The sequence below is a fragment of the Callorhinus ursinus genome, unplaced genomic scaffold, assembly GCF_003265705.2.
Source record: "Callorhinus ursinus isolate GAN/ISIS: 27379988/994484 unplaced genomic scaffold, GSC_fseal_2.0 scaffold35, whole genome shotgun sequence".
Lineage (NCBI taxonomy): Eukaryota > Metazoa > Chordata > Mammalia > Carnivora > Otariidae > Callorhinus > Callorhinus ursinus.
In genome coordinates, this window is record NW_027397097.1 from 3,166,457 (window position 1) to 3,193,451 (window position 26,995).

A 26,995-nucleotide genomic window follows, 5' to 3' on the forward strand; every position below is an offset into this window, starting at 1 on the left:
GTTAAAAAGCCAGCAACCTGTGTGGGTCATTCACTCTGGCTGAGTTCTAAAAGAGGAAGGCTGCTAAAGCCAGAGCAGGCTTAACTTGATATGTCTTTAGTGCAAAAAACCCACTATCATCACAAAAAAAGGAAAAAAAGAAAAATCAGTTATGTTAAAGCTAATAATAAAACTGCTCCTTAGGTAAGTACATAAAGCCAAGTGTGTGCTGTTCCTGAGGGGGGAAAATTCCTTTACAAACCTAACAGTTTGTAAAGCTCCCTATTCGCCAGTATGGGGTATGGGAGAAATTTTAATGGAAAGCAAATGGCCTATTCTGTCTTAATCTCCATTCCAGGAGTGGGCTTCTTCTTCTACTACTACTTACTTATTTATTTTATGTGAAGGCAGATGGCAGGTACTCAACATTTTACAAATTGTTTGGTGAATAATTCCCACCCTCCCTGTATTTATCTTCTAAAAAGCAAAGAGCAAGGTGAAATTTTTTTTTAAAGATTTTATTTATTTATTTATTTATTTGAGAGAGAGAGAATGAGAGACAGAGAGCATGAGAGGGAAGAGGGTCAGAGGGAGAACCAGACTCCCTGCTGAGCAGGGAGCCTGATGTGGGACTCGATCCCAGGACTCCAGGATCATGACCTGAGCCGAAGGCAGTCGCTTAACCAACTGAGCCACTCAGGCGCCCCGCAAGGTGAAATTTTGTAAATTGATTCTTTGGTCCATAAATCCCTTTCCCTCCCAGGTCAACTCATTTTTTTATTCTATTATTCTGTTTTAAGACATCTGGGGAAGGGAAGAATCTTGCCCAAATTCAGTAAAATAGAGTGGAATGCTTGTTTTTTCCATCTGAAGAAAAAAAAATTAGATCCCCACCTCATACTTCTGCAATTCCAGAAAGACCAAAGACCTAAATATTATAAAATGACCTTAAAACAGTTATGAAAAAAAAAAAGAGAGAGAGAGAGAGAACATAGTTTGACCTTGGGATTAGAAAGTATTTCTTAGATGAAACCAAAAGGAAAAATCACAAAAGGCTGATAAATTTAACTCACTGAAATTTAGACAAAGTTAAAAAACAAGTACAGAGTGAGAAAAGATATTTATAACAAATGCATCCTGAATAAAGAACTCATACTAGGGGCGACTGGGTGGCTCAGTCAGTTAAACACCTGCCTTTGGCTCAGGTCATGATCCCAGGGTCCTGGGATTGAGCGCTGTGTCCGTCTCCCTGCTCAGTGCCTCTCCTCCCTGCTTCTCCCTTTCTTCCCAGCTCGTGCTCGCTATCTCTCTCACTATCTCTGTCTCCCTCTCTCAAATAAATAAAATCTTAAAAAGGAACTCATACTAATAAGAAAATAAAAATAAGCTAATAGATTCTAACCATGGAATTCAGAGAAGAAATCAAATGACTAGGGAAAAGGAGAAAAGGAAAAGATTTTCCATCATATTAGTTATCAACAAAATGCAAATAAATGGAGTATCATTTCAAACCTATCAGACTGACAGAAATTTTATTTTTATTTTTTTAAAAGATTTATTTATTTATTTGTCAGAGAGAGAGCAAGAGAGCACAAAGAGGGGAGCAGCAGAGGGAGAAGCAGGCTCCCAGCTGAGCAGGGAGCCTGACGCAGGACTCGATCCCAGGACCCTGGGATCATGACCCAAGTCGAAGGCAGACACTCAACCGACTAAGCCACTCAGGCATCCCCAGACTGACAGAAATTTTAAAGTGTGACAATATCAAGTGTTGGGAAGGATCTAAACCATGGGAATCAGTAAAAGCATTCTGAAGGGCAATTTTGTAATACCTAAAGATACACAGCCTAGCATTTGGGAAATTGGATTTTGAGTTGGGCCTTGTGAGATGGCAGGATTCTGACAGGCAAAGATAAGGACTGACATCCAAACAAAACCAAAACCAAAACCAAAACCAAAAAAAAAAAAAAACAAAACACCCAAACAAACACAATATAAGCCAAATCGAGACAGGAACCCGTTTGACGAATGACCAGACTGTTTTCCAAAGTGGCCACACCATTTTTTACATTCCCAGCAGCAGTATGAGTGTCTTGAATTTCTTCACGTCCTTGTCAACACTTGTTATTACCGGACTTTTTGATTACAGCCATCCTAGGGGTATAAAGTGGTATCTGATTGTGGTTTTTCATTTGCATTTCTCTGATAATTATGTTGAAAATTTTTTCATGTGCTTATTAGCCATTTGTATATCTTCTTTGGACAACTGTCTATTCAGGTTCCTTGCATATTTCTTAACTGGATTTGTCTTTTTGTTACTGAGTTGTAAGAGTTCTTGATATATTCTAGATCCAAGTCCCTTATCAGACAAGATGATATGCAAATATTTTACCCCATTCTGTGGGCTGTCTTTTTGCTTTTTCGATGGTGTCCTTTGAAACATGAAAGTTTTTACTTTTGATAAAGTCCAATTTATCTATTTTTTCCTTTGGCTGTTTGTACTATTGATGTTATATCTAAGAAACTATTGCCAAATCTAAGCTCACAAAGATTTATCTCCAAGTTTTTCTGTACAAGTTTTATAGTTTTAGCTCTTATGTTTAGGTCTTTGATCCATTTTGAGTTATTTGCATGTCGTGTGAGGTATTTCATTCTTACATACATGGATATACAGTGTCCCAGCACCATTTGTTGAAAAGATTATTCTTTCCCTATTTAACTGTTTTTGGTACACTTGTTGAAAAGTGACCATAAATGTGAGAGCTGGCTTCTAGATACTCAATTCTATTCCACTGATCCATGTCTATCCTATGCCAAAACCACATTGTCTTTATGATCATACTTTTCTAATAAGCTTTAAAACTGGGAAGTGTGGGTCCTCAATTCTGTTCTTTTTTAAGATGGTTTTGGCTAATATGGGTCCTTTGAATTTCCATGTGAATTTTAGTAACAGCTTGTCAAAATCTGCAAACAAACCAGCCAGGATTTTGACAGGGATTAACTATACTGAATCTGTAGATCAATTTGGGAACTATTAACGTCTTAAAATATTAAGTCCTTCAATCCATGAACATGGGATGTTTTTCCAGTTATTTGGATCCTTAATTTTTTTTTTAAGATCTTATTTATTTATTTGACAGAGAGAGACACAGCGAGAGAGAGACACAGCGAGAGAGGGAACACAAGCAGGGGGAGTGGGAGAGGGAGAAGCAGGCTTCCCAATGCGCAGGGAGCCCGACGCAGGGCTCAATCCCAGAAACCTGGGATCATGACGCAAGCAGAAGGCAGATGCTTAACGACTGAGCCACCCAGGCACCCCAATGGATCCTTAATTTCTTTCAACAATATTTTTTGTAGTTTTCAAAGTTTTGCACTTCTTCTGTTAAATTTATCCCTAAGTATTTTGTTTATTTTGATGTTACTGTAAATGGAATTATTTTAATTTCATTTCTGTATTGTTTACTATAACTGTATAGAAATACAATTGATTTTGTTGTTAAAGAGCATGGGAGCACAAGTGGGGGGAGAGGGGCTGTTAGAGGAGGAGAGAGAATCTTCTTTTTTTTAAGATTTTATTTATTTGAGAGAGAGAGAGAGCACAAGGGGCAGAGGGAGAGGGAGAAGCAGACTCCCCACTGAGCAGGGAGCTGGATGTGGGGCTTGATCCCAGGACCCTGAGATCATGACCTGAGCCACAGGCAGACGTTTAACAGACTGAACCACCCAGGCGCCCCCAGACTTTTTTTTTTAATGTAAGAAAAATATACTTTCTTTGTTTAAGCTACCATTAGTAAGTCTTCCAGTAGCATCTTCAGGCATTTAAAAATGATACACAGTAATCAAATGATGGAGCTAGGATTCAAAACTAGGTAGTCTTAACCATTAAGCTATATAAGAAACACTTAGCATTGGACTTGGTAGGGAATGGGTACACAAATGATGAAATGATTATAATAATATCAGTCACTCAGCCTTCTTCCTCAAGGTTCCAAGCTCCTCCGGAAACTCCAGGATTGCCAGTAACCTAAATCACAATGCAGCTACTCAGGAATAGGCCAACCCTTTTAGACACTGTGTCCAGCCCTTTTGTCTGCACTTTTTTTTTTTAATTTTTTTTTGGGGGGGGATGGGCGAGGTAGAAGGAGAGAGAGTCTTGAGCAGAGTCTGCACGACCCTGAGATCACGACCTGAAATGAAACCAAGAGTTGGACATTTAACTGACTGTGCCACCCAGGCGCCCCTTGTCTGCATTTCTGAATTCAATTCTCCCAGCTCAGGGTTTACCCTAAGGAGGGAAGAGGAAAGGAAGGTCTGGAGCCAGGTCTTGGATGTTCATACCTACCTATCTCATGGCACCACAAAGATTCCAGGCCTCCTACCATGCACATATAAGAGAACAGAGTTCAAGGAACTCAGCATAAACTTACAATCGTGACAGCACCTGTGGTGACAGTGAAAGCCGAAGTCTCTCCCTGGCAGCCAGAGACCTTTGGGGGTAACAAGAAGTGTGGTTTTGTAGTTTAAACAAGACCCAGGACTATTGATTTTTCTGCCTCTTTTCCTGCTGAGAGCAGTAATAGCAAAAATCTGATTTAGACACTTAAATTCAAGTACCTTCCCCACCAGCAGAGCAATTTTCAAGTAATCACACTTTTGACCTCACCCAACATGAGTCCTTTTAAAGTCAATTTTGGGGGTCAATTATTCAGTTTTCCTAACACGTGCAGGGAAAAAGATAGTATTGCTGGCTATCTTGCTGGAAGATGCAGCTTCTATTCCCATGTCCAAGGTTTAGGCTGTCTGCTCACAGACCTCCCAATCTGTCTGAGAAGGGGCCAGCCACCCCTCTGTCACAGCTAACACATACATCATAGCTGACACATGATCTCTGTTTTTAAAGCTGTTTGGAACTCAAAGGGCATTTCCCAGAGAAATTACGGCATTAATGATGGCAAGATTCCTAGACAAGCTCACAGAACTGGGAGAGAAGAGAATGCCTATTTATTGAACACTTACACTAGATGGTGGATATGAGCATCAGAATCATTTAGGGAGCTTGTGAAAATAGATTGTTGGGAACCACCTCCTGAGTTTCTGATTCCATAGGTCTGGGGTAGGGCCTAATAATTCTCATCTTTAACAAATTCCTATACCTGGGAACTACACTCAGAAGCCACTGATAGGGGCACCTGGGTGGCTCAGTCGTTGAGCGTCTGCCTTCGGCTCAGGTCATGATCCCAGGGTCCTAGGATCAAGCCCCGCATTGAGCTCCCTGCTTGGCGGGAAGCCTGCTTCTCCCTCTCCCACTCCCCCTGCTTGTTTTTCCTCTCTCGCTGTGTCTCTCTCTGTCAAATAAATAAAAAAAAAAACTTAAAAAAAAAAAAAAAAGAAGCCACTGACACAAGATATAAATCAATAAGTGACAGAGACTTTGGAAACCCACCATTGGGTCCAAACTCTCAAGCTTTTTCCGCAACACACCTGTACTCATGATAGCAATGATGAGGGGTGGGTAAGTACAAGGATGGAACAGACAGAGTGTGTGTGAGTGCATACTGTGGAAATGGAAAGACAACTAAAAACCAGATAATTCCTAGATACCGTTCATGGTAGTTTAGGAGCTATCAACGGGTTACAGGTGAATTGAGATACTAATTCCTTAAGCATATAGGGTGTCTGGGAGGGAGTGGGGCACAGGAGCTCCTGAGAGCCTTGTCTGTTTATCCAGAGTTCTCTATAAATATCATCATTTTCTGTGTGGAAGTACTGGCTTAGAGCTAACTGTGCATCACTGCTTCAGAGAAGAGTCTTAGGACAAAAACGTTTATTCCAAACTGAAGTCAATTTGCTAGACACTTATGGACCTCTGAAAAGGCTTATTAGGGGCCTGATAATTTAGTCATTTATTCTTTCAACCAATCAACAGTCACTGAGAGTTTACTTTGTATCAGGCACTGTGTTAGGCCCTGAAGACATAGTGATCGCCTGTAAGAGGAACGAGTGTTACAGACATGTAAACAATTATAAGGCAGTAAATAATAGAGACTACACGTAGCTCAGTGATTAAGAGTATGGAATATCCAAACTTAGACTTGATTCCGGCTCCACTACTTTCTGGTTCTGTGACAGGGACAAGTCTTTCCATCTTTCTTGACTTATGTCTACATCTATTAAAACTTTGGAAAATCATCATTTGAGAATGATGATATCATTCTCAAACTGAGCGTAGGAACCTCTGTGGTACTCAACAATATACTACAGCGTAAATGAACAAATATGATGCATTTTCTTGGTAGGGTAATTATACCAGAGAGTAAATAAATTATTTGTTGTACAGAAAACAATTATGACTATATAATGGTGACTTAAGAGGAAATCCATATGCATTTTGAAGATAAGGCACAGGCTTCAAATAAATTTTAACCTTGGAGTTCCTGCTCTGTGCTATCTGCCCCACCCCCCCCAGCTGATCCAGGGATGAGTTTGTTCTCCCCTGATGTCAAGTACACTTGGGTAGGAAAGTTTCCACAACACTCTGCATTGCCATTAATGGATGCCCAACAAATAGCAACCATTATTGTTAATAATAGATACCTGTTATCATTAACCCATCCACAGGGAGAAACAAACCTACTCTATAGTGTTTGGGGCATAAGAAGGTGTCCTCTCTACCCAGGCATCCCTTTTTTTCCAAGCTCTAGACTTCTTCAGTTGCTCCCCAGAAATCCTGTGATTCCTTGGGAAGTGGAATTCCAGGAAGCTGGCCAATCCTGCCCCCAAATGCCAGGGAGTTCTCTTCAAAACATGCAAAAAAGAATGTTTCAGCACCAGCAAAGTTGCTAATCTCATCAACCTCCAGGCCTTCCAGGCCTCAGTCTGCCCAAGCAGTTAACCCCCAGGATAAGAACAGTAAGTGCAACTGTGGACACAGCTCCACTCCTGACTTTATCTCATTTAAAAAACTCTTACAGATCAATTATCTCCTTAAAGTCTCACAAACAAGTGATAGATAAGGTAGGTGCTATTATTCCTTTTATAAAGGAGGAAACTGAGGTCCTCCAAAGCAAAGTGACTTGTTCAAGTTTTCAGTTCGCGGCAGAGCCAGGAGTCTAACTCAGGCCTTCTGACTTCTAGCAGTGACTCTCCCCACTACATTAAGCAACAGAAGTCATTCTAATGAGGATCTATGTAGCATGGCCAAAAGCTCTTCACGTCCTTTATCAATATCCCCCAATTTTCAGCTGTATTCACAGCCACAAAGTTATTTTTCCATTGACTAAGAACCATAAGTAACTTAATAGAAAATTAAATTAAATTACAGGAGCTTAATTAGCAGGACAAGGGCACTGGTGGTGGCTATGGCAATACCTGACCTTTCACAGAAGGATACTTGTGAAAAAGCTTTCATGGTTTCGTATTGATCTTGCCCAGGAATGTCAAGAGCTCTGGGGTAAGAAGCCCTGGGCTAACAAAGGTACAGCCACCACAGGAGAGGGTTCTCAGCTCACCTCATTTTCCCTGTTTCTGAACTCTTCATTAATACCAGGGACTCCAAGAAGGGGCACAGAAAATTTTGTTCAAGAGGAGGCAAAAGAAATAGATTAAGGGAATGAGTTAGCCAGTTGTTTTATAATGAAAGAGAGCTAACAAAAATTTATACATCAATGCCCAGATGTTAGAGCTGGAAGGGGAACTGCTAAACCACAATCTTGTTGAAGCCCCTCAGCCTGGATGGGTAGGGAAGATAAGAGAGATGGGCAGGTCTTGTCCAGTGTCTCGAGTCATTAGCAGCACACCTGGAACTCATTTCCTCCTCGTGCTTCAAGACCTAGTTCCATGCTTGACTTCTGAGAAGGCTTTCCTGACACCAACCTCTGCCAGAGTTGTGGCCTCTCCCGCTTACCCACCAAGTTTTCACAGCAATCTGCACATCTATTTATTATGTGAGACTCTTGGAACGCTGTAGCACATCCCTTTGCCATAGCATTTGTCTCAGTATACTGTAACTGTCTCCTTAACATCTGTGTCCTTCCCCTTCTTAATCTGTGCTGGTTAAGGTGGGGAGTCCATCGAGGGGCAATACACACAAAGGACACACAGTCACTGTATATGTGTGTCTTCACAAAACTGATCTTACAATTTGAAGAACAGAGTGTATAAGAAAATTGGAAGGTCAGAGTTCATCTTGAGCAGTTCATTTAGCTCCCTGCTCTGGCGGCAGAACCCTTTTTGTCAAATAAAATCTCATCTGGAAGTCTAATATATAAAATAGGCATGAATAGATCTCTACTGGAGGGGGAAGGGGGCACCCATTTGGCTTACCTTTCCCTTTAACAGCTCCTAAGGCAACCTGCGGAACAACCTCATTTTTTGAATGACAAAATTGAGCCAAAATAAAGAAACTATTTTATTCTAGGTCTTCCCCTCATTCAGCATGGCACAGAGGTCAGAGTAGGGTCTTTAAAGCCTGGCAAAACTAATGAAATCCTCTATGACCTTGGAAAAGCAATTTAACCTCCCTTGTGTCAGTTTTTTCATCTAGGGTGGGCAACAAGGACCCTGTCCTCCAAATACAGGGTTTATGTATGTGTTTGCTGATGACTGCTTTTGATGGCTGAGGGGCCAGCATGGAGGCTGGCAGCCATGGTCCAACCTCCACGGGCTGAAGTTTATTCCAGAAGATTTAAAGAAACAGATGAATGGATAAACAAAACATGGCAGATACACGGTATGGACTATTATTCAGCCATAAAAAGGAATGAAGTTTTGATACATGCTACAACATGGATGAACCTTGAAAACATTATGCTAAGTGAAATAAGCTGAATAAAAGGACAAATATTATATGATTCCACTTATGTGAAATATTTCAAATAGGCAAATTCATAGAGACTGAGATTAGAGGTTCTCAAGGCTGGGGGGGGATGAGGAATTACTATTTCATGGACACAAAATTTCTGTTTGGGATGATGAAAAAGTTCTGGAAATACTGGGGATGGTTACACAACACTGTAAAGGTACTTGATGTCAATAAATTACACACTTAAAAATGGTTAAAATGGTAAATTTTATGTATATTTTGCTGCAATAAAGTAAAAAAAATTACTTATATTTCACTTAAGGTGACACTTACAAGCTATATGACCTTGGGCAAGTTACTTAATATAGTTGAACCTGGGGCGCCTGGGTGGCTCAGTCGGTTAAGTATCTCCCTTCGGCTTGGGTCATGATCCTGGGACTGAGCCCCAGGTCGTGCTCCCTGCTCAGTGGGGAGTCTGCTTCTCCCTCTCCTTCTGCCTCTCCCCCTGTTTGTGCTCTCTCTCAAATAAATAAATAAAATCTTTAAAAAATATATATATAGTTGAACCATATTCCCTCATATGCATAATGGTAATAGCTCTCCCTTGTATGGTTACTAAGAGAACTGGAGACAAAGTCTGTAAAGTGTCTGGCACTCCAGACTGATAGTCATTACTGGTGGCTATTACTATAATAGGTATCAACAGCAACAGTAACATTATAATTAATATAAACATAATGAAAACAATAAATAACTTAACCCAATGAATATTTAATAAGTAACTGCCTGCTCTGTTCTAGACACAGGAGGTACATGACTGCTGCCCTCAGGGAGCTCAAAGTCTAGAAAGACATGAAATAAATGAACAACTCCTACAGAGAACAGGAAGCCAAGGAGCAGGGGAATAATAATGCAATATCACCAACAACACTTCTTTTTTGGGAGAAAAGGTTGATCTTTTCTACAGAAGTGGGAAATCATTTTGTGATCCAGGAAAGTAAATCAGTCATAAACAAACAGCAAATTAGTTTAATGTGCATGATTTCTGCCCAGATAAGATTTAATCCATCTGCTTTTTCTGTTGACATCACACATAATACATCAGAGGCAGACACACTCACTGCTTTTGAGTTCTCTCCAAAACCCAAAGAGGTCTTGCTTGACAGTTTGGTGGAGTAAGAAGAGCATTGGATTTGGATTTGGAGTCTAGTAAACCTAAGCTCTAGTCGTGGCCTTGCAATTTACTAACAGTATGAACTTGTACATATGTATTAACCCTTCTCTTTGTAAAATGGATGTTTTAATAAAAATTTCTAGAGCACAGTATTGTTGTAAGGACTCAATGAAATTACAAATGGTGAAGAATTTTCTAAGTTGTATTGTACCTCTTATTCATTATTATCAGGGGTTTTGTGGGCCCCCTTTTCTCAAGCTTCAGAGAAAATCTGTCATTGGAGAGTCAATTTTTGTTTGCTTTAAAGATTTATTTGAGAGAGAGAGAGAGATCGAGCATGTGTGAGCAAGGGGAGGGACAGATGGAGAGGGAGGGAGAGAACCTTCAAGCAAACACCCCTGCTGAGCATGGGGGCCAATGTGGGACTTGATCCCAGGACCCTGAGATCATGACCTGAGCCGAAACCAAAAGTCGGTCACTTAACCGACTGAGCCACCCAGGCACCCCACTTGTTTTTTATTTTTATTTTTTATAAACCCTTTACATTTCTCAGATTTGACCTCTCTTTTCCATCCTTCCTACCCTTATCAGGCCATTATTACTCTTTGTTGGATTTTTTTTAAAAAGATTTTATTTATTTGAGAGAGAAAGAGCACAAGCAGGGTAAGCAGCTCAGGAAGAGGGAGAGGGAGAAGCAGGCTCCCCACTGAGCAGGGAACCAGACATGGGACTCAATCCCAGGACCCTGGAATCATGACCTGAGCCGAAGGCAGACGCTTAACCAACTGAGCCACCCAGGCGCCCCTACTCTTTCTTGGATTATTTACATTTTCCCCTAACTGGTCTTCCTGACTTGTCACATACCTTCTCCCCAATGCATTCTTTACATAGCAGCCAAAATCATTTTTCTAACTTGAAAATTAGACACCTCACTCCAGTACTTAAAACCCCTTAATGATACTTCATTGCCCTTTGGTTGAAGTCCAAACTCCTTAGCTTGCAAGAGAAGGTTTTTATGACTTGACCATTCAGATCCCTCCAGACCATTTCCTACTCATCTTATGTATCTATATTTTTACTCCAGATGGTGGCTGGCATTATGTTTTTATTTAGAGATCATCAGGTCCAATCCTCTTCTCAGGTGAGGAACCTGAGGCCTCGTAACTACCTAAGGAAAACACTACAGTTCACCATGAATTCAATATCTGATTTACTTCTGTGTCTCTAGTACTCAGCCCCTGATGTGCTATGAATACTAAGTATTTTTTAGAGAGATAGATGGACTGGCAGATACCAAAGTTGGAATAGAACCCGAAACTTTGGCAGCTAAACTAGTTCTCTTTCTCTTCACCTTATGCTGCTGTTTTATTTTCCAAGACACTCACGTGTAAGACATCTGGTATATGGTTATGCTCTTATTAGGTACTAAAGCATCAGTAGCCATTGTTTTGTTGTTAGTCATCACTATGAGCATACCTCATTTTATTGCACTTTACAAATAGTGCATTTTTTATAAATTGAAGGCCTGTGGCAACACTGAGATAAGCAAGTCTCAGTGCGATTTTGCCAACAGCATTTGCTTGTTTCATGTTTCTGTGTCACATTTTGGTAATTCTCACAATATTTCAAACTTCTTCATTATTATATTTGTTATGGTGATCTGTGATTGGTGATTACTACTTGCTGAAAGCTCAGATGATGGTTTATATTTTTTAGCAATAAAATATTTTTAATTAAGGTATATACATTGGTTTTTTTTTAGACATAATGCTACTGCACACTTAACAGACTACAGTATAGTGTAAACATAACTTTTTAAAAAAGATTTATATATTTATGACAGAGAGAAAGAGAGAGAGAACGGGAGCAAGCAGGGGGAGGGGCAGACAGAATCTTTAGTAGACTCCCCATTGAGTGGGCTCCATCTCACACATTGAGGTCATGGCCTGAGCTGAAATCAAGAGTTGGATGCTTAACCTACTGAGCCCGCCAGGTGCCCCTAAACATAACTTTTCCATGCACTGGAAACAGAAAAATTCATTTGACTCACTTCACTGCAATGTTCACTTTATTACGGTGGTCTGGAATGGAACCTACAATATCTCTGAGGTGTGCATGTATTTCACCAGTACCTGGCACAGGGATTGGTACAGAATAGACTCTCAGCAAATTTTGAAAGAAGGAAGGAAGGAAGGGAGGGAAGGAAGAAAGAAAGAAAGAGAAGTGAGTAGCCTTCTGCCATGGCAAGGAGAGTCTGGGACAGGTAGCCAGTGTGGAAGAAACTGTTCTTGCTTTGTAGGTGAATGACCTGAGACTCAGGACATTTACTCTGGATAATCTGTTGTGACTGGTCAACCCCTCTGGATGGATCAGATGAAACAAGGAGATTTTTCTACTTATGAATTATGTAGAGAGAGCACAGATCCTCAGAGAAACTTGGTTTATAGCAAATTTTATTCTTTTAGAACAATGATAGCTGAAGTCTGGCAATTCCTTTGAGCTTCTTAGTAAGGAAAAGCTGTCCTCCAACCTCCTATATTATCTATGTAGTCAGCCTTGGATTCTCGCTCTCCCTCTCTCTCTCAAATAAATAAATCTTTAACAAAATAAATTTTAAAAAATAAAAAGAGTGTTGGCAAGGATGTAGAACCCTTGTGCACTGCTGGTAGGAGTATAAAATGGTGCAGTCACTGTGGAAAACAGTATTGAGGTGCCTCAAAAAATTAAAAACAGATTGCCATATGACCTAGCAATTCTACCTCTAAATATATACTCAAAAGAACTGAAAGCAAGGTCTCACAGAGATATTTGTACACACATGTTCACAGCCAGTATATTCACAATAGCCGAAAACTGAAAGTGACCCAGTGTTCATCGGGAGATTAATGGATCAAGAAAAGTGGCCTATCTCATTGAAAATTGAAGAAGAGAGAAAAAGCTTCCAGGACAAACAAAAACTAAAGGAATTTGCAAACACGAAACCAGCCCTCCAAGAAATATTGAAAGGGGTCCTCTAAGCAAAGAGAGAGACAAAAAGCAGCATAGATCAAAAAGGAACAGAGACAATATACAGTCACAGTCACCTTACAGGCAATACAATGGCACTAAATTCATACCTTTCAATAGTTACCCTGAATGTAAATGGGCTCAATGCCCCAATCAAAAGACAGAGGCTATCAGATTGGATTAAAAAACAAGACCCATCGATATGCTGTCTGCAAGAGACTCATTTTAGACCCAAAGACACCCCCAGATTGAAAGTGAGGGGGTGGAAAACCATTTACCATGCTAATGGACACCAAAAGAAAGCTGGGGTCACAATCCTTCTATCAGAGAAATTAGATTTTATTTTTTTTTTTAAAGATTTTATTTATTTATGAGAGAGAGAGAATGAGAGATAGAGAGCATGAGAGGGAAGAGGGTCAGAGGGAGAAGCAGACTCCCCGCCGAGCAGGGAGCCCGATGTGGGACTCGATCCCGGGACTCCAGGATCACGACCTGAGCCGAAGGCAGTCGCTTAACCAACTGAGCCACCCAGGCGCCCGAGAAATTAGATTTTAAACCAAAGACTGTAATAAGAGATGAGGAAGGACACTATATCCTACTTAAAGGGTCTATCCAACAAGAAGATCTAACAATTGTAAATATCTATGCCCCTAACATAGGAGCAGCCAATTATATAAGGCAATTAATAACAAAAGCAAAGAAACACATCGACAACAATACAATAATAGTAGGGGACTTTAACACCCCCCTCACTGAAATGGACAGATCATCTAAGCAAAAGATCAACAAGGAAATAAAGACTTTAAATGACACACCGGACCAAATGGACTTCACAGACATATTCAGAACATTCTATCCCAAAGCAACGGAATACACATTCTTCTCTAGTGCCCATGGAACATTCTCCAGAATAGATCACATCCTAGGTCACAAATCAGGTCTCAACCAGTACCAAAAGATTGGGATTATTCCCTACATATTTTCAGACCACAGTGCTTTGAAACTGGAACTCAATCACAAGAGGAAAGTCGGAAAGAACTCAAATACATGGAGGCTAAAGAGCATTCTACTAAAAAATGAATGGGTCAACCAGGAAATTAAAGAAGAATTAAAAAAATTCATGGAAACCAATGAAAATGAAAACACAACTGTTCAAAATCTTTGGGATACAGCAAAGGCAGTCCTGAGAGGAAAGTATATAGCAATACAAGCCTTTCTCAAGAAACGAGAAAGGTCTCAAATACACAACCTAACCCTACACCTAAAGGAGCTGGAGAAAGAACAGCAAATAAAGCCTAAACCCAGCAGGAGAAGAGAAATAATAAAGATCGGAGAAGAAATCAATGAACTAGAAACCAAAAGACAGTAGAACAGATCAATGAAACTAGGAGCTGGTTCTTTGAAAGAATTAACAAGATTGATAAACCCCTGGCCAGACTTATCAAAAAGAAAAGAGAAATGACCCAAATCAACAAAATCATGAATGAAAGAGGAGAGATCACAACCGACACCAAAGAAATACAAACAATTATAACAACATATTATGAGCAACTCTATGCCAGCAAATTAGATAACCTGGAAGAAATGGGTGCATTCCTAGAGATGTATCAACTACCAAAATTGAACCAGGAAGAAATAGAAAACCTGAACAGACCTATAACCACTAAGGAAATTGAAGCAGTCATCAAAAATCTCCCAACAAACAAAAGCCCAGGGCCAGATGGCTTCCCAGGGGAATTCTATCAGACATTTAAAGAAGAATTAATACCTATTCTCCTGAGACTGTTCCAAAAAATAGAAATGGAAGGAAAACTTCCAAACTCATTTTATGAGGCCACCATTACCTTGATCCCAAAACCAGACAAAAACCCCATCAAAAAGGAGAATTACAGACCAATATCCTTGATGAACATGGATGCAAAAATTCTCACCAAAATACTAGCCAATAGGATCTAACAGTACAATAAAAGGATTATTCACCATGACCAAGTGGGATTTATCCCTGGGCTGCAAGGCTGGTTCAACATCCGCAAATGAATCAACGTGATACAATACATTAACAAAAGAAAAAACAAGAATCATATGATCCTCTCAATAGGTGCAGAAAAAGCATTTGACAAAGTACAGCATCCTTTCTTGATCAAAACTCTTCAGAGTATAGGGATAGAGGGTACATACCTCAACATCATAAAAGCCATCTATGAAAAACCTACAGCAAATATCATTCTCAATGGGAAAAAGCTGAGAGCTTTTCCCCTAAGGTCAGGAACGCGGCAGGATGTCCACTCTCACCACTGCTATTCAACATAGTATTAGAAGTCCTAGCCACAGCAATCAGACAACAAAAAGAAATCAAAGGCATCCAAATTGGCAAAGAGGAAGTCAAACTCTCACTCTTTGCAGATGATATGATACTGTATGTGGAAAACCCAAAAGACTCCACCCCAAAACTGCTAGAACTCATACAGGAATTCAGTCAAGTAGCAGGATATAAAATCAATGTACAGAAATCAGTGGCATTCCTATACACCAACAACAAGACAGAAGAGAGACAAATCAAGGAGTCGATCCCATTTACAACTACACCCAAAACCATAAGATACCTAGGAATAAATTTAACCAAAGAGGCAAAGGATCTGTACTCAGAAAACTATAAAATACTCATGAAAGAAATTGAAGACACAAAGAAATGGAAAAACGTTCCATGCTCATGGATTGGAAGAACAAACATTGTGAAGATGTCAATGCTACCTAGAGCAATCTACACATTCAATGCAATTCCCATCAAAATACCATCCACTTTTTTCAAGGAAATGGAACAAATAATCCTAAAATTTGTACGGAACCAGAAGAGACCCCGAATAGCCAGAGGAATATTGAAAAAGAAAAGCAAAGCTGGTGGCATCACAATTCCAGACTTCCAGCTCTATTACAAAGCTGTCATCATCAAGACAGTATGGTACTGGCACAAAAACAGACACATAGATCAATGGAACAGAATTGAGAGCCCAGAAATGGACCCTCAACTCTATGGTCAACTAATCTTCGACAAAGCAGGAAAGAATGTCCAATGGCAAAAAGACAGTCTCTTCAACAAATGGTGTTGGGAAAATTGGACAGCCACATGCAGAAGAATGAAACTGGACCATTTCCTTACACCACACATAAAAATAGACTCCAAATGGTTGAAAGACCTAAACGTGAGACAGGAGTCCATCCAAATCCTAAAGGAGAAGAACACAGGTAGCAACCTCTTCGACCTCAGCCTCAGCAACTTCTTCCTAGAAACATCGCCAAAGGCAAGGGAAGCAAGGGCAAAAATGAACTATTGGGATTTCATCAAGATAAAAAACTTTTGCACAGCAAAAGAAACAGTTCACAAAACCAAAAGACAACTGACAGAATGGGAGAAAATATTTGCAAATGACCTATCAGATAAAGGGCTAGTATCCAAAATCTATAAAGAACTTATCAAACTCAACACCCAAAGAACAAATAATCCAATCAAGAAATGGGCAGAAGACATGAACAGACATTTCTGCAAAGAAGACATCCAAATGGCCAACAGACACATGAAAAAGTGCTCAACATCGCTCGGCATCAGGGAAATCCAAATCAAAACCTCAATGAGATAGCACCTTACTACACTAGTCAGAATGGCTAAAATTAACAAGTCAGGAAACGACAGATGTTGGCGGGGATGCGGAGAAAGGGGAACCCTCCTAAAAAAAAAAAAAAAAAAAAAGCTGGTGCAACCCCTCTGGAAAACAGTATGGAGGTTCCTCAAACAGTTGAAAATAGAGCTACCATACGGTCCAGCAATTGCACTACTGGGTATCTACCTCAAAGATACAAATGTAGGGATCCGAAGGGGTACGTGCACCCCAATGTTTATAGCAGCAATGTCCACAATAGCCAAACTGTGGAAAGAGCCAAGATGTCCATCGACAGATGAATGGATAAAGAAGATGTGGTATATATACACACTGGAATATTATGCAGCCATCAAAAGGAATGAGATCTTGCCATTTGCAACGACGTGGATGGAACTGGAGGGTGTTATGCTGAGTGAAATAAGTCAATCAGAGAAAGACATGTATCATATGACCTCACTGATATGAGGAATTCTTAATCTCAGGAAACAAACTGAGTGTTGCTGGAGTGGTGGGGGGTGGGAGGGATGGGGTGGCTGGGTGATAGACAGTGGGTAGGGTATGTGCTATGGTGAGCGCTGTGAATTGTGCAAGACTGTTGAATCACAGATCTGTACTTCTGAAACAAATAATGCGACATATGTTAAGAAAAAAGAAGAAGATAGCAGGAGGGGAAGAATGAAGGGGAGTAAGTCAGAGGGGGAGACGAACCATGAGAGACGATGGACTCTGAAAAACAAACTGAGGGTTCTAGAGGGGAGGAGAGTGGGAGGATGGGTTACTCTGGTGATGGGTATTAAAGAGGGCACATTCTGTGTGGAGTACTAGGTGTTATGCACAAACAATGAATCATGGAACACTACATCAAGAACTAATGCTGTAATATATGGTGATTAACAATAAAAAATTTTTTAAAAATCCATATAGAAAAAAAAAGAAAGAAAAAAGAAAAGTGGCTTAAACATACAAGGGAATATTATTCAGCCTAAAAAGGAAGGAAATGCTGACACATACTACACATAGATTAACCTCGATGATATTACGGTGAGTGAAACAAAAGGACAAATACTGTATGATTCCATTTGTATGAGGTATATAGAGTAGTCAAATTCATAGAGACACACAGTATATAGAATGGTGGTTGCCAGAGGCTGGGGAAAGGGGTAGAATAAGGAACTGTTATTTCATGGGCATACAGTTTCAGTTTTGTAAGATGAAAAGATTTCTATATATGGATGGAGGTGATGCTTGCACAACAGCCTGGATGTACTTAATGTGACTGAACTGTACACTTAAAAGTGATTAAGATGGCAAATAATTTTACGTTATGTGTATTTTACCACAATTTAAAAAAAAAAGATAGGACTGGGGTGCCTGGGTGGCTCAGCTGGCTAAGCGGCCAACTCTTGACTTCAGCTCAGGTCATGATCTCAGCGTCCTGGGATTGAGCCCCAAGTTGGGCTCTGTGTTCAATGGGGAGTCTGCTCAAGATTCTCTCCCTCTGTTCCCCCCCGACCCCCACTCATATACTCTCTCTCTCTCTAGAATTTCTAAAAAGAAAAGATAGAACTTAGTAACTAACTTTAGAAGGCAAAAGAAAAAGGGATATCAAGGATGACTCTTATCGGGGCACCTGGGTGGCTCAGTCAGTTAAGCGGCTGCCTTTGGCTCAGATCATGATTCCAGGGTTCTGGGATGGAGCCCTGCGTCAGGCTCCCTGCTCAGTGAGAGCCTGTTTCTCCCTCTCCCTCCGCCTGCCGCTCTGCCTACTTGGGCTCTCTCTGTGTCTGTCAAATAAAAAAAATCTTAAAAAAAAAGACTCTGTTTCTGATTTGAGGGAATAGGTGAATGATGGTACCAATTACAAATTGATAAAAGGAAAAATGAGTTACAGGGAAAGATAATGGGCTCAGTTTTAGACATGATACATCTGAGCAAAGTATGAGACATTCATGGAGAAGATGTTCAGAAGAATAGCCAGAGAGGAAGAAAGGAAAAAACAAATGGAAAAATAAACAAACAAAAAAACTATGTTATAATCAAAGAAAAGCAAGGAAAGAGAAAACTTCCAGAAGGGATGAATCTGGAACATCAAATGATACAGGGGTGTCAAATTAGGATGAAGGCTGACAAATGTCCACTGGACTTAACAACAAGGAGATTACTAGTAGCCATAGTGAAAACAGTTAATAAGAATTCTTCTTAAGAGACCTTTTTCAGTCATAGGCAAAAACTTATTAAGTGACCTGAGAAGTCTTTTCTGAGTAGAGATCCGTTTGACTATCAAAAGGGGGTTTTGTGGAGCAGTTTCAGGAATCAGAATCCATTTCCCAGGCTCATCTACGATGCTAATCTCTATGGTGTCCAAGATATAGCCAAGTAGGGCTAGAGCAGTAAAAGCTCTTGCTTTGTAATGCAGAAGATCTGGAGTTTCGGCTCTGCTATGCAGTGTGACCTTGGGACAGCTGATCCCTAGTCGTTTCATCTGGAAAACAGGGGCTACCTCCCTAGACTTGTTATAAGAAATAAATATGAGGGGAAAACCCCCACACAAGTTCTTTGCAAAGAACAAACTAGTCAGTCTTAAAACCTCTATCAGGTGATCTTCACAAAGGAGGGTGAAGGGTGCAAGGCTTGGGTCACTGCAGAGAAAGAGATTCTTTTTCAATCTACTAATATATCAGATTATTCATTGTATCTGCAGGCTGTCAGCTTAATTATCAAGGTCTCCTAGCTGAAAAACTGTCAAATACAAATATGTTTCTTAAATTGTTCTTAAGTAAAAAAAAGTATTCTAGAAAAAAACCTGAAAATGACAGTGAAGTCTTTGAACATATCAATTTCCTAATTTTCCAAACTTGAGGGTCATGTGTTTTGTTAGGGTATTTGAAGTATTTCAACAGATATTTGCTGCTAGATGACAGTGGGATATTCATTTAGGACCCGGCACAAGAGTGGGGGAGAGCATGTGAGCTGGTATGGCCCAGCAGAGGACTGAGTAGTAGCCAGGAGAGGGTATAAACAAGGAAGATTTTCAAGGATGAAACCTTGGTTGTTACTCTGTGGTAGAGAGACAATAAATACACAGACCCGAAATAGGGAGACCCAGCTCCAACACTTCCTGCAAAAACACTTCTCCATCTTCTCACTTATAAAATGATGGGATACTTTAAGAGGTCCATCTGTTCAGAATTCTTTCTAGTCGGGTTTTGGAAACTTCACTACAAGTCAAGTCAATGGCTGGCCCTGTTACATTTATGACTCTCAGCTGTCTTGTGAAGAATAAATTCCTAATGCTTTTCTTTTTTTCCTTTTTTTTTCAGATGATATACTAAGGCCTGAAAAGTTCAGTAATTTATGTGACATCACATAGTTTTTAAGTGGCAGAATCTAAATAACTAACTCTTTACTCCACACTCTTTCCCCAGTAGAGATATACTCACCACTGTGCATTGTAACAACTGTTAACTGAGCACCACCTATGAGCCCAGCATGGTACCTGGGACTTCATAAGCATTTTCATGGACCTGTGAACTAACCATCTGTATAGATCATTACCCCATTTTAGAGATGAGGAAACTGAGATTGAAAAAAATTAAGTAACTTGCCCAAGGTTCTACAGCTAACTGGAGGCAGAGCCTAGATTCTACCCCAGATCTGACAGACTCCAAAACCCGTCTTTTCAGCACCTATCCTAGATCTCTGGTGACACCTGGATGCTCTCACCACCAGAGCATTTTAAGAAAAGTGTGGAGAATATTTAGGTCTTGTCCACATTGCAAACTTCTGGCAGAGAAATGTTACTGAGGTCTTTCAGGAAAAGAAATGCCCCATTCTATAAAGAGTCCCCTGCCACAGTAAATCCATGTAAAGGATATTCACTGTACTTACTCTCTTTATTAACCAGCTATGGCTGCCATAATAAAATACCACAACTGAGTGGCTTAAACAACAGACATTTATTTCTCACTGTCTGGAGGATGGAAGTATGAGATCAGAATGCCAGCCCAATTGGGTTCTAGTGAGGGTTCTTTTCCTGCCTTGCTAATGGCATCCCTCTGTGTCCTTACATGGCAGAGAGAGAGAGAGCTCTGGTGGCTCTTCCTCCTCCTATAAGGGCACTAATCCCATCATAAGGGCCCCATTCTCATGACTTCAACTAAATCTAATTATCTCAGAAAGGCCCCATCTTCAAATACCATCACTTCGGGAATCAGAACTTCAACATATGAATTTGGGGTGACACAAACATTCAGTCAATTACACTATCTATGCTTTAAGTGTTTTAAAGTATGTGAACATATTACATTCTCTAAATTCTCCTTTCCAAGATGCATAAGGAGCTAATTATAACCACTTCATAGGACAGTTGCAAGTATAAAAATATTGTCTGTAAAACACTGAGTTCAGTTTTTGGCACATAGTAAGCACTCAGTAAAGGAACTTTGAAAAGGAGAAGAGACAATACTGTCAACTGGCTATAAGATAGCTGTTCACTGGAATACACTGTATTGCTGTGATATTGTGATTTATAATAGGAAATACACATTTGGTCTTCATCTTCATTCCTGGAATAGGAATTCCTAAAACCCTTGAAATTTTCTGAGTGGTAAGAGCCATAAAGATGTCTTGATATTCATAACAAACTCCTTTCAACCACAAATGAGTTTATATTAATGGAATGACTTCTGGAAAGCAATGGGGGCTGGTTGCCAGGGGGAACCAACCATGTGATTGGAAAGTTGGAACTTTCAGTCCCATCCGATCCCTGACCTATGGGGAAAGGGGCTGCAGGTTGAATCAACTGCCAATAGCCAGTGGTTTGATCAATCATGCCTATGCAATGAAGTCTCCATAGAAGCCAAAAAGGACAAGGTTTGGAGAGCTTCCAGGTTGGTGAACACATGAAGGTGCTGGGAGAATGGCACCCTCTGGAGCAGGCATGGAAGTTCCATGCCCGTTTCTACATTCCTTGTCCTATGCATGTCTTCCATCTACCTATTCTTGAATTACATCCTTTCGGTGAGTAAACTGGTTTCCTGTGTTCTATGAGCCGTTCTAGAAGATTATTTGAACCCTAAGCAGTGGTTGTGGGAACCTCTGATTGTTTTACAGGCTATCAGCCAAAAGCACAGGTAACAACCTGGACTTGCAATTAGCATCAGAAGTGAGGACAGTCTTGTGGGATTGAGCCCTCAACCTGTGGAATCTGATGCTATTGCCAGGTAGATATATCAGAACTGAGTTGAACTATAAGACACGCAGCTGGTATTGGAGAATTGCGTGGTGTGAGGAAAAGACCCACACATTAGAATTGGTTTTCAGAATCATTAATTGTGAAGTCATATTTTATTTCCCTCTCAGATTTCACAGAGAATTTAAAATCAGGAGTTTCCCCAACCTCTCTGTTCCCTGTGGCCACTACCCCATTACCCCTGAAGTAGAGGATACCACAATGGACTTGACCTTCCACTTTTCCTTCTACCGTACTCCACTAGCCTACCCCAAACTGCTGGCCAGGAGCAGACTTGGAGTCCCTCAAAGGTGAGGATCCCTAGTCCTAGAACCTCTGAGACTAAAAAACAACCCTCTCACCTAGCTTATCACTGGAAACAGTGAAAGGAGTACATATTTTAAGACAGATCAGCTTACTATAAGGAAGCATATACACTTTGAAATCACAAAGACCTGAGTTCAAGTCTTTCCCTCATCTTTTAGGAGTGATATACACTGGTCAAGTCTTACAACTTGAATTAAACTACCAATTTCTTTAACAGTAATAGACAAGTACTATAGGGTTTATGATAAGATTATAATTAATATATAAAAAGTACTTAGCATGTGTTTGCCAAATGATAAAACTCTTTAACATAACCATTACTGTTACTAACAATAATAACAAATGTTTGCTTTAATGCATTATATTTGGCATTTGTTTACAAATTATCTTACTTGGGTCTTCTATTTCCAGCACTACGGAGGAGAAGATAACCTGAAAATCTGCCTACTACATAACACGTGGAAAAGCTGGATAAAGTATAACAAACATTTCGTGTTATGTAACAAACATAGGCAGAGTTAGGATTTTAAGAAAGAAAAAGAAATCCCCAGGAGTGAAAAACTGAAGAGGAAACTAAAAATCAGGAACTCTCATAGCCAATGTTGAACTGCTGTGGGAAGGTTTTTTGGTTTGGGCAATTAAAGGGCTTGCTTTTTATAGCCACTGGGGGTGGGAGATGAGGCTTTGGGCCCTGGAGAGGTCATGAGTTGGAACTCAAATTCCCCTCCATAAAGCTCGGACCTTAGAGGACTCATATTGTCAGTTTAGAAAAAAAAGACTCAGGGCACCTGGGTGGCTCAGATGGTTAAGCGTCTGCCTTCAGCTCAGGTCATGATCCCAGGGTCCTGAGATCGAGTCCCACATTGGGCTTCCTGCTCAGCAGGGAGCCTGCTTCTCCCTCTCCCTCTGCTGCTCCCCTTGCTTGTGCTCTCTTGCTCTCTCTGTCAAATAAATAAAACTAAATCTTAAAAAAAAAAAGACTCAAAAGTACAGAGAGACAACAGGAAGCTTAGATTAAAAAAGAAAATTTCCCTAAGAATTTGAAACTTTGGGTTGTGTGAAGTCTGAATTTATTCTACTTGTGTGGAGTTTATTCTTCCCATGTGGTCCTAGAATCTGCAGCAGAGAAATTAACTTAAAATATAGTTTCAGACTTAGTAGAAACAAAGACAATCTTCCCTCTCTCCCTTGGGAGGAGTACTAATTATCTCATTTAATTTTCACAACTATCCTATGGAATAAGTAATATTATCCCAGTTTATTAAAGGCATTTAAATTTAGGGAGGCTAAGCAGCCTGTCCAAAGTCACCTAGCTATTATCTAACAGAGGTGGGATTTGAATCTGGTTGTTGTTCATTCAATCAAAATACATTTACCAAGTTCTACTTTGTGCCAAGCAAAAACAAGGTCCACCTCCTTTCCAATATATCACATTGCCTAATCTTTTTTGGGTAAATCAATAGATAAATGCAACTATTTTCTTCTTTCTCAGTTTTAGCAATTCAGTGAGAATGAAGGCAGCCAGTATCACAGGAAACCCACAGGATTCCCCTGGGCTCTGTCTGCCAGAGCAGCTCAGTCCTCTCTGCCAAAGGGACTTAGGTTGCTGAGACACTAAACAGGGAAGAAAAAGAGCAACTACCGCTCAGTGGGTCCTGGTTACTGGAATTAATTTTATTAGAGTAAACATACAACAATTGTAGTTTCTAGTAAATATTTTCACACAGAAATTTCAAAATATTTACTACTAAGGTTAAATAGGGATAATAAGGCTATTGTGATAAACACAAACATATGAAATTAAAAGTTAGTGATAACAGCTATAGTTCTATCAGGCTCACCCTCTAACATTTCTGAATGTTATTTAGGTTGCCAAGCATTGAGAAAATCCTGATTTACAAACAAGTAGCTGCAACTATTGGGGGTTTTTTTAATTTTATTTTTTAATTTTATTTTTTAAGGATTTTATTTATTTATTTGACAGAGAGAAAGAGACAGCGAGAGAGTGAACACAAGCAGGGGGAGAGGGAGAAGCAGGCTTCCTGCAGAGCAGGGAGCCCGATGCAGGGCTCGATCCCAGGACCCCGGGGGATCATAACCTGAGCGGAAGGCAGACGCTTAACGACTGAGCCACCCAGGTGCCCCAGTGTTTTTTAACATGCATTCTTAAAACCTTAAGTTAACACATTGTTCATCTTATGTGTATAAAAATAGTTCTAAATATTTTTAAATATTTATTAAAAATAGTTCTTTATAAAAATAGTTCTAAAAATTTTTCAAAATCAAATCACATACTTGAGGAATTTCTGAAGCACCACTCTGGCGTTTTTATAGAACAAAGTATGGAGAAATCAAGAAAAAAAAAGTTCTCTGAGATCCCTCCAATTTCAGTCTAGGAAATTATATAGAATACACAGTAAAGTGCAAAGTTATAAGAAGGAACCAGCACATTCTATTCACTGCCAATGGCTCTCTTCTGAGGCAAAACTCTCTACCCCCCCAACTCCAATCCTGCCATCAAGACCATTATTCATCTACTTTTTGAGCATCATTTCCCACTTTCCCCTTTTTTTTAATAAAGATCTTATTTTTTAAAAAGATTTATTTGAGAGAGAAAGAGAGCATGTGTGCGAGCAAGCATGAGGGGTGGTGGCAGAGGGAGAGGGAGTGAGAATCCAAGTAGACCGTGCCTAGTGCAGAGCCCGATGTGGGGCTCAATTTCACGACCCCAAGATCACGGACCTGAGCCAAAACCAAGAGTTTGGAGCTCAACCCAGGTTCCCCAAGATTTTATTTTTTAAAGTAATCTCCACACCCAGCATGGGGATCGACCCCAAGATCATGCTCTTCTGACTGAGCCAGCCAAGTGCCCCCTGCCTCTTTTTCCCCTTTTCTACTCTTTACTCCAGCTAATCTCAAGTATTGACTGTACCCTGACCATACCTTCCTACTTCCCCATGTGTATATTAATACTGTTGCCTTCACCTTGGAATACTGTATTTTTGAAGGCCCATGATATGCTAAGCACCATGCTAGACAACCTGAATACATTTTCTCATTTACTTCTATTACCATATTTTACCCATCTTTATTTATTTGTAAATAATAACATTTTTAAGTGTTTACTTTGTGCCAGATATTACATGCTCAGTGCCTTACAGTAGTAGCTCATTTAATCCTGATAGCAACGCTAAATCAAAAAGTATGACACTGACACAAAAGTACACACATAGATCAATGGAGCAGAATAGAGAGTCCAGGAATAAACCCACGTTTATGTATTTATATGGTTAATTAATCTATGACAAAGGAGGCAAGAATATACAATGAGGAAAAGACAGTCTCTTTAATAAATGGCACTGGGAAAACTGGACAGCTATATGCAAAAGAATAAACCTGGACCACCTTCTTACACCATACACAAAAATAAATGGATTAAAGTCCTAAGCATGACACCTGAAACCATAAAATTCTTAAAAAAATATATAGATAGATAGATAGTAATCTCTTTGACACTGGCCATTGCAACATTTTTCTAGATATGTCTCCTAAGGCAAGGGAAACAAAAGCAAAAATAAACTATTGGAACTACATCAAAATAAAAAGATTTTGCACAGTGAAGGAAACCATCAACAAAATGGAAATGCAATCTACTGAATGGGAGAAGGTATCTGCAAATGATACATCCAATAAGGGATTAATATCCAAAATACATAAAGAACTTAGACAACACTAAAAAACCCAAATAATCCAATCACAAATGGGCAGAGGATCTGTCCAAAATATATACAGAACTTATATAACTCACCACCCAAAAAAACAAATAATCCAATTAAAAATAGGCAGAAGATCTGAAGCCATTTTTCCAAAGACATAAAAATGGCAAAAAGACACATAAAAAGATGCTCAACATCACTCATCATCAGGGAAATGCAAATCAAAACCATAATGAGGTATCACTTCACGCTAAAATAAAACACACAAGAAACACCAAGTATTGGTGGTAAGGATATGGAGAGAAAGGATTCCTTGCACGCTGTTGATGAGAATGTAAATTGGTAGACACTGTGGAAAACAGTATGGAGGTTCCTCAAAAAATTAAAAACATACCATATGATCTAATAATTCCACTGCTGTGTATTTACCCAAAGAAAATGAAAACACTAATTTAAAAAGATATATGCACCCTTATGTTTGTTGCAGTATTTTATGCAATAGCCAAATTATAGAAGCAACCCAAATGTCCACTGACAGATGAATGGATAAAAAAATGGGTGTGTGTGTGTGTGTGTCTGTGTGTGTGCAAATGGAATATTACTCGTCATAAAAAGTAATAAGATCTTATCATTTGCGACAACATGGATGGACCTAGAGAATATTACACTAAGTGAAATAAGTCAGAGAAAAATAAATACCACATGATTTCACTTTATATGGAATCTAAGAAAATAAAAGGAATGAACAAACAAAAAGCAGAAACAGACCTATACATACAGAGAACCAAGTGATGGTTGCCAGAGGGGAGTTTGGTGGAGGATGCAAAATGGGTGAAGAGGAGTGGGAGATATAGGCTTCCAGATATAAAATGAATAAACGGGATGGCATAGGGATAGTCAATGATATTGTAATAGTGTTGTATGGTGACAGATGGTAGATACACTTGTGGTGAGCAGAGCACAACATATAGACTTGTTGAATCAGTATGTTTTACACCTGAAACTAAAGGAATACTGTATGTCAACTATACTTCAATTAAAAAAAACCTAGACTAAGTGTAAAGAAGGAAGGAAGGAAGGAAGGAAGGAAGGAAGGAAGGAAGGAAGGAA

At 39.7% G+C, this 26,995-nt stretch overlaps 1 protein-coding gene across 18 annotated transcripts in view; it reads right to left on the reverse strand.

The window, feature by feature from the left end:
• FAM168A (family with sequence similarity 168 member A) overlaps window positions 1–26,995 on the reverse strand; it is a 205,081-nt gene that overhangs the window by 38,238 nt on the left and 139,848 nt on the right. For 12 of the 18 annotated variants that reach the window (XR_003212573.2, XM_073879677.1, XM_025894128.2 and 9 more), the window contains one exon: window positions 4,404–4,463. The exons of the other annotated variants lie outside the window; for them this stretch is intronic. Coding sequence is in view for 11 of the 12 variants with exons in the window: in XM_073879677.1 (XP_073735778.1) it covers window positions 4,404–4,463 (60 nt within the window). In the remaining variant the exon portion in view is untranslated. The remainder of the gene's footprint in view (window positions 1–4,403; window positions 4,464–26,995) is intronic. 18 annotated transcript variants of the gene reach the window in all.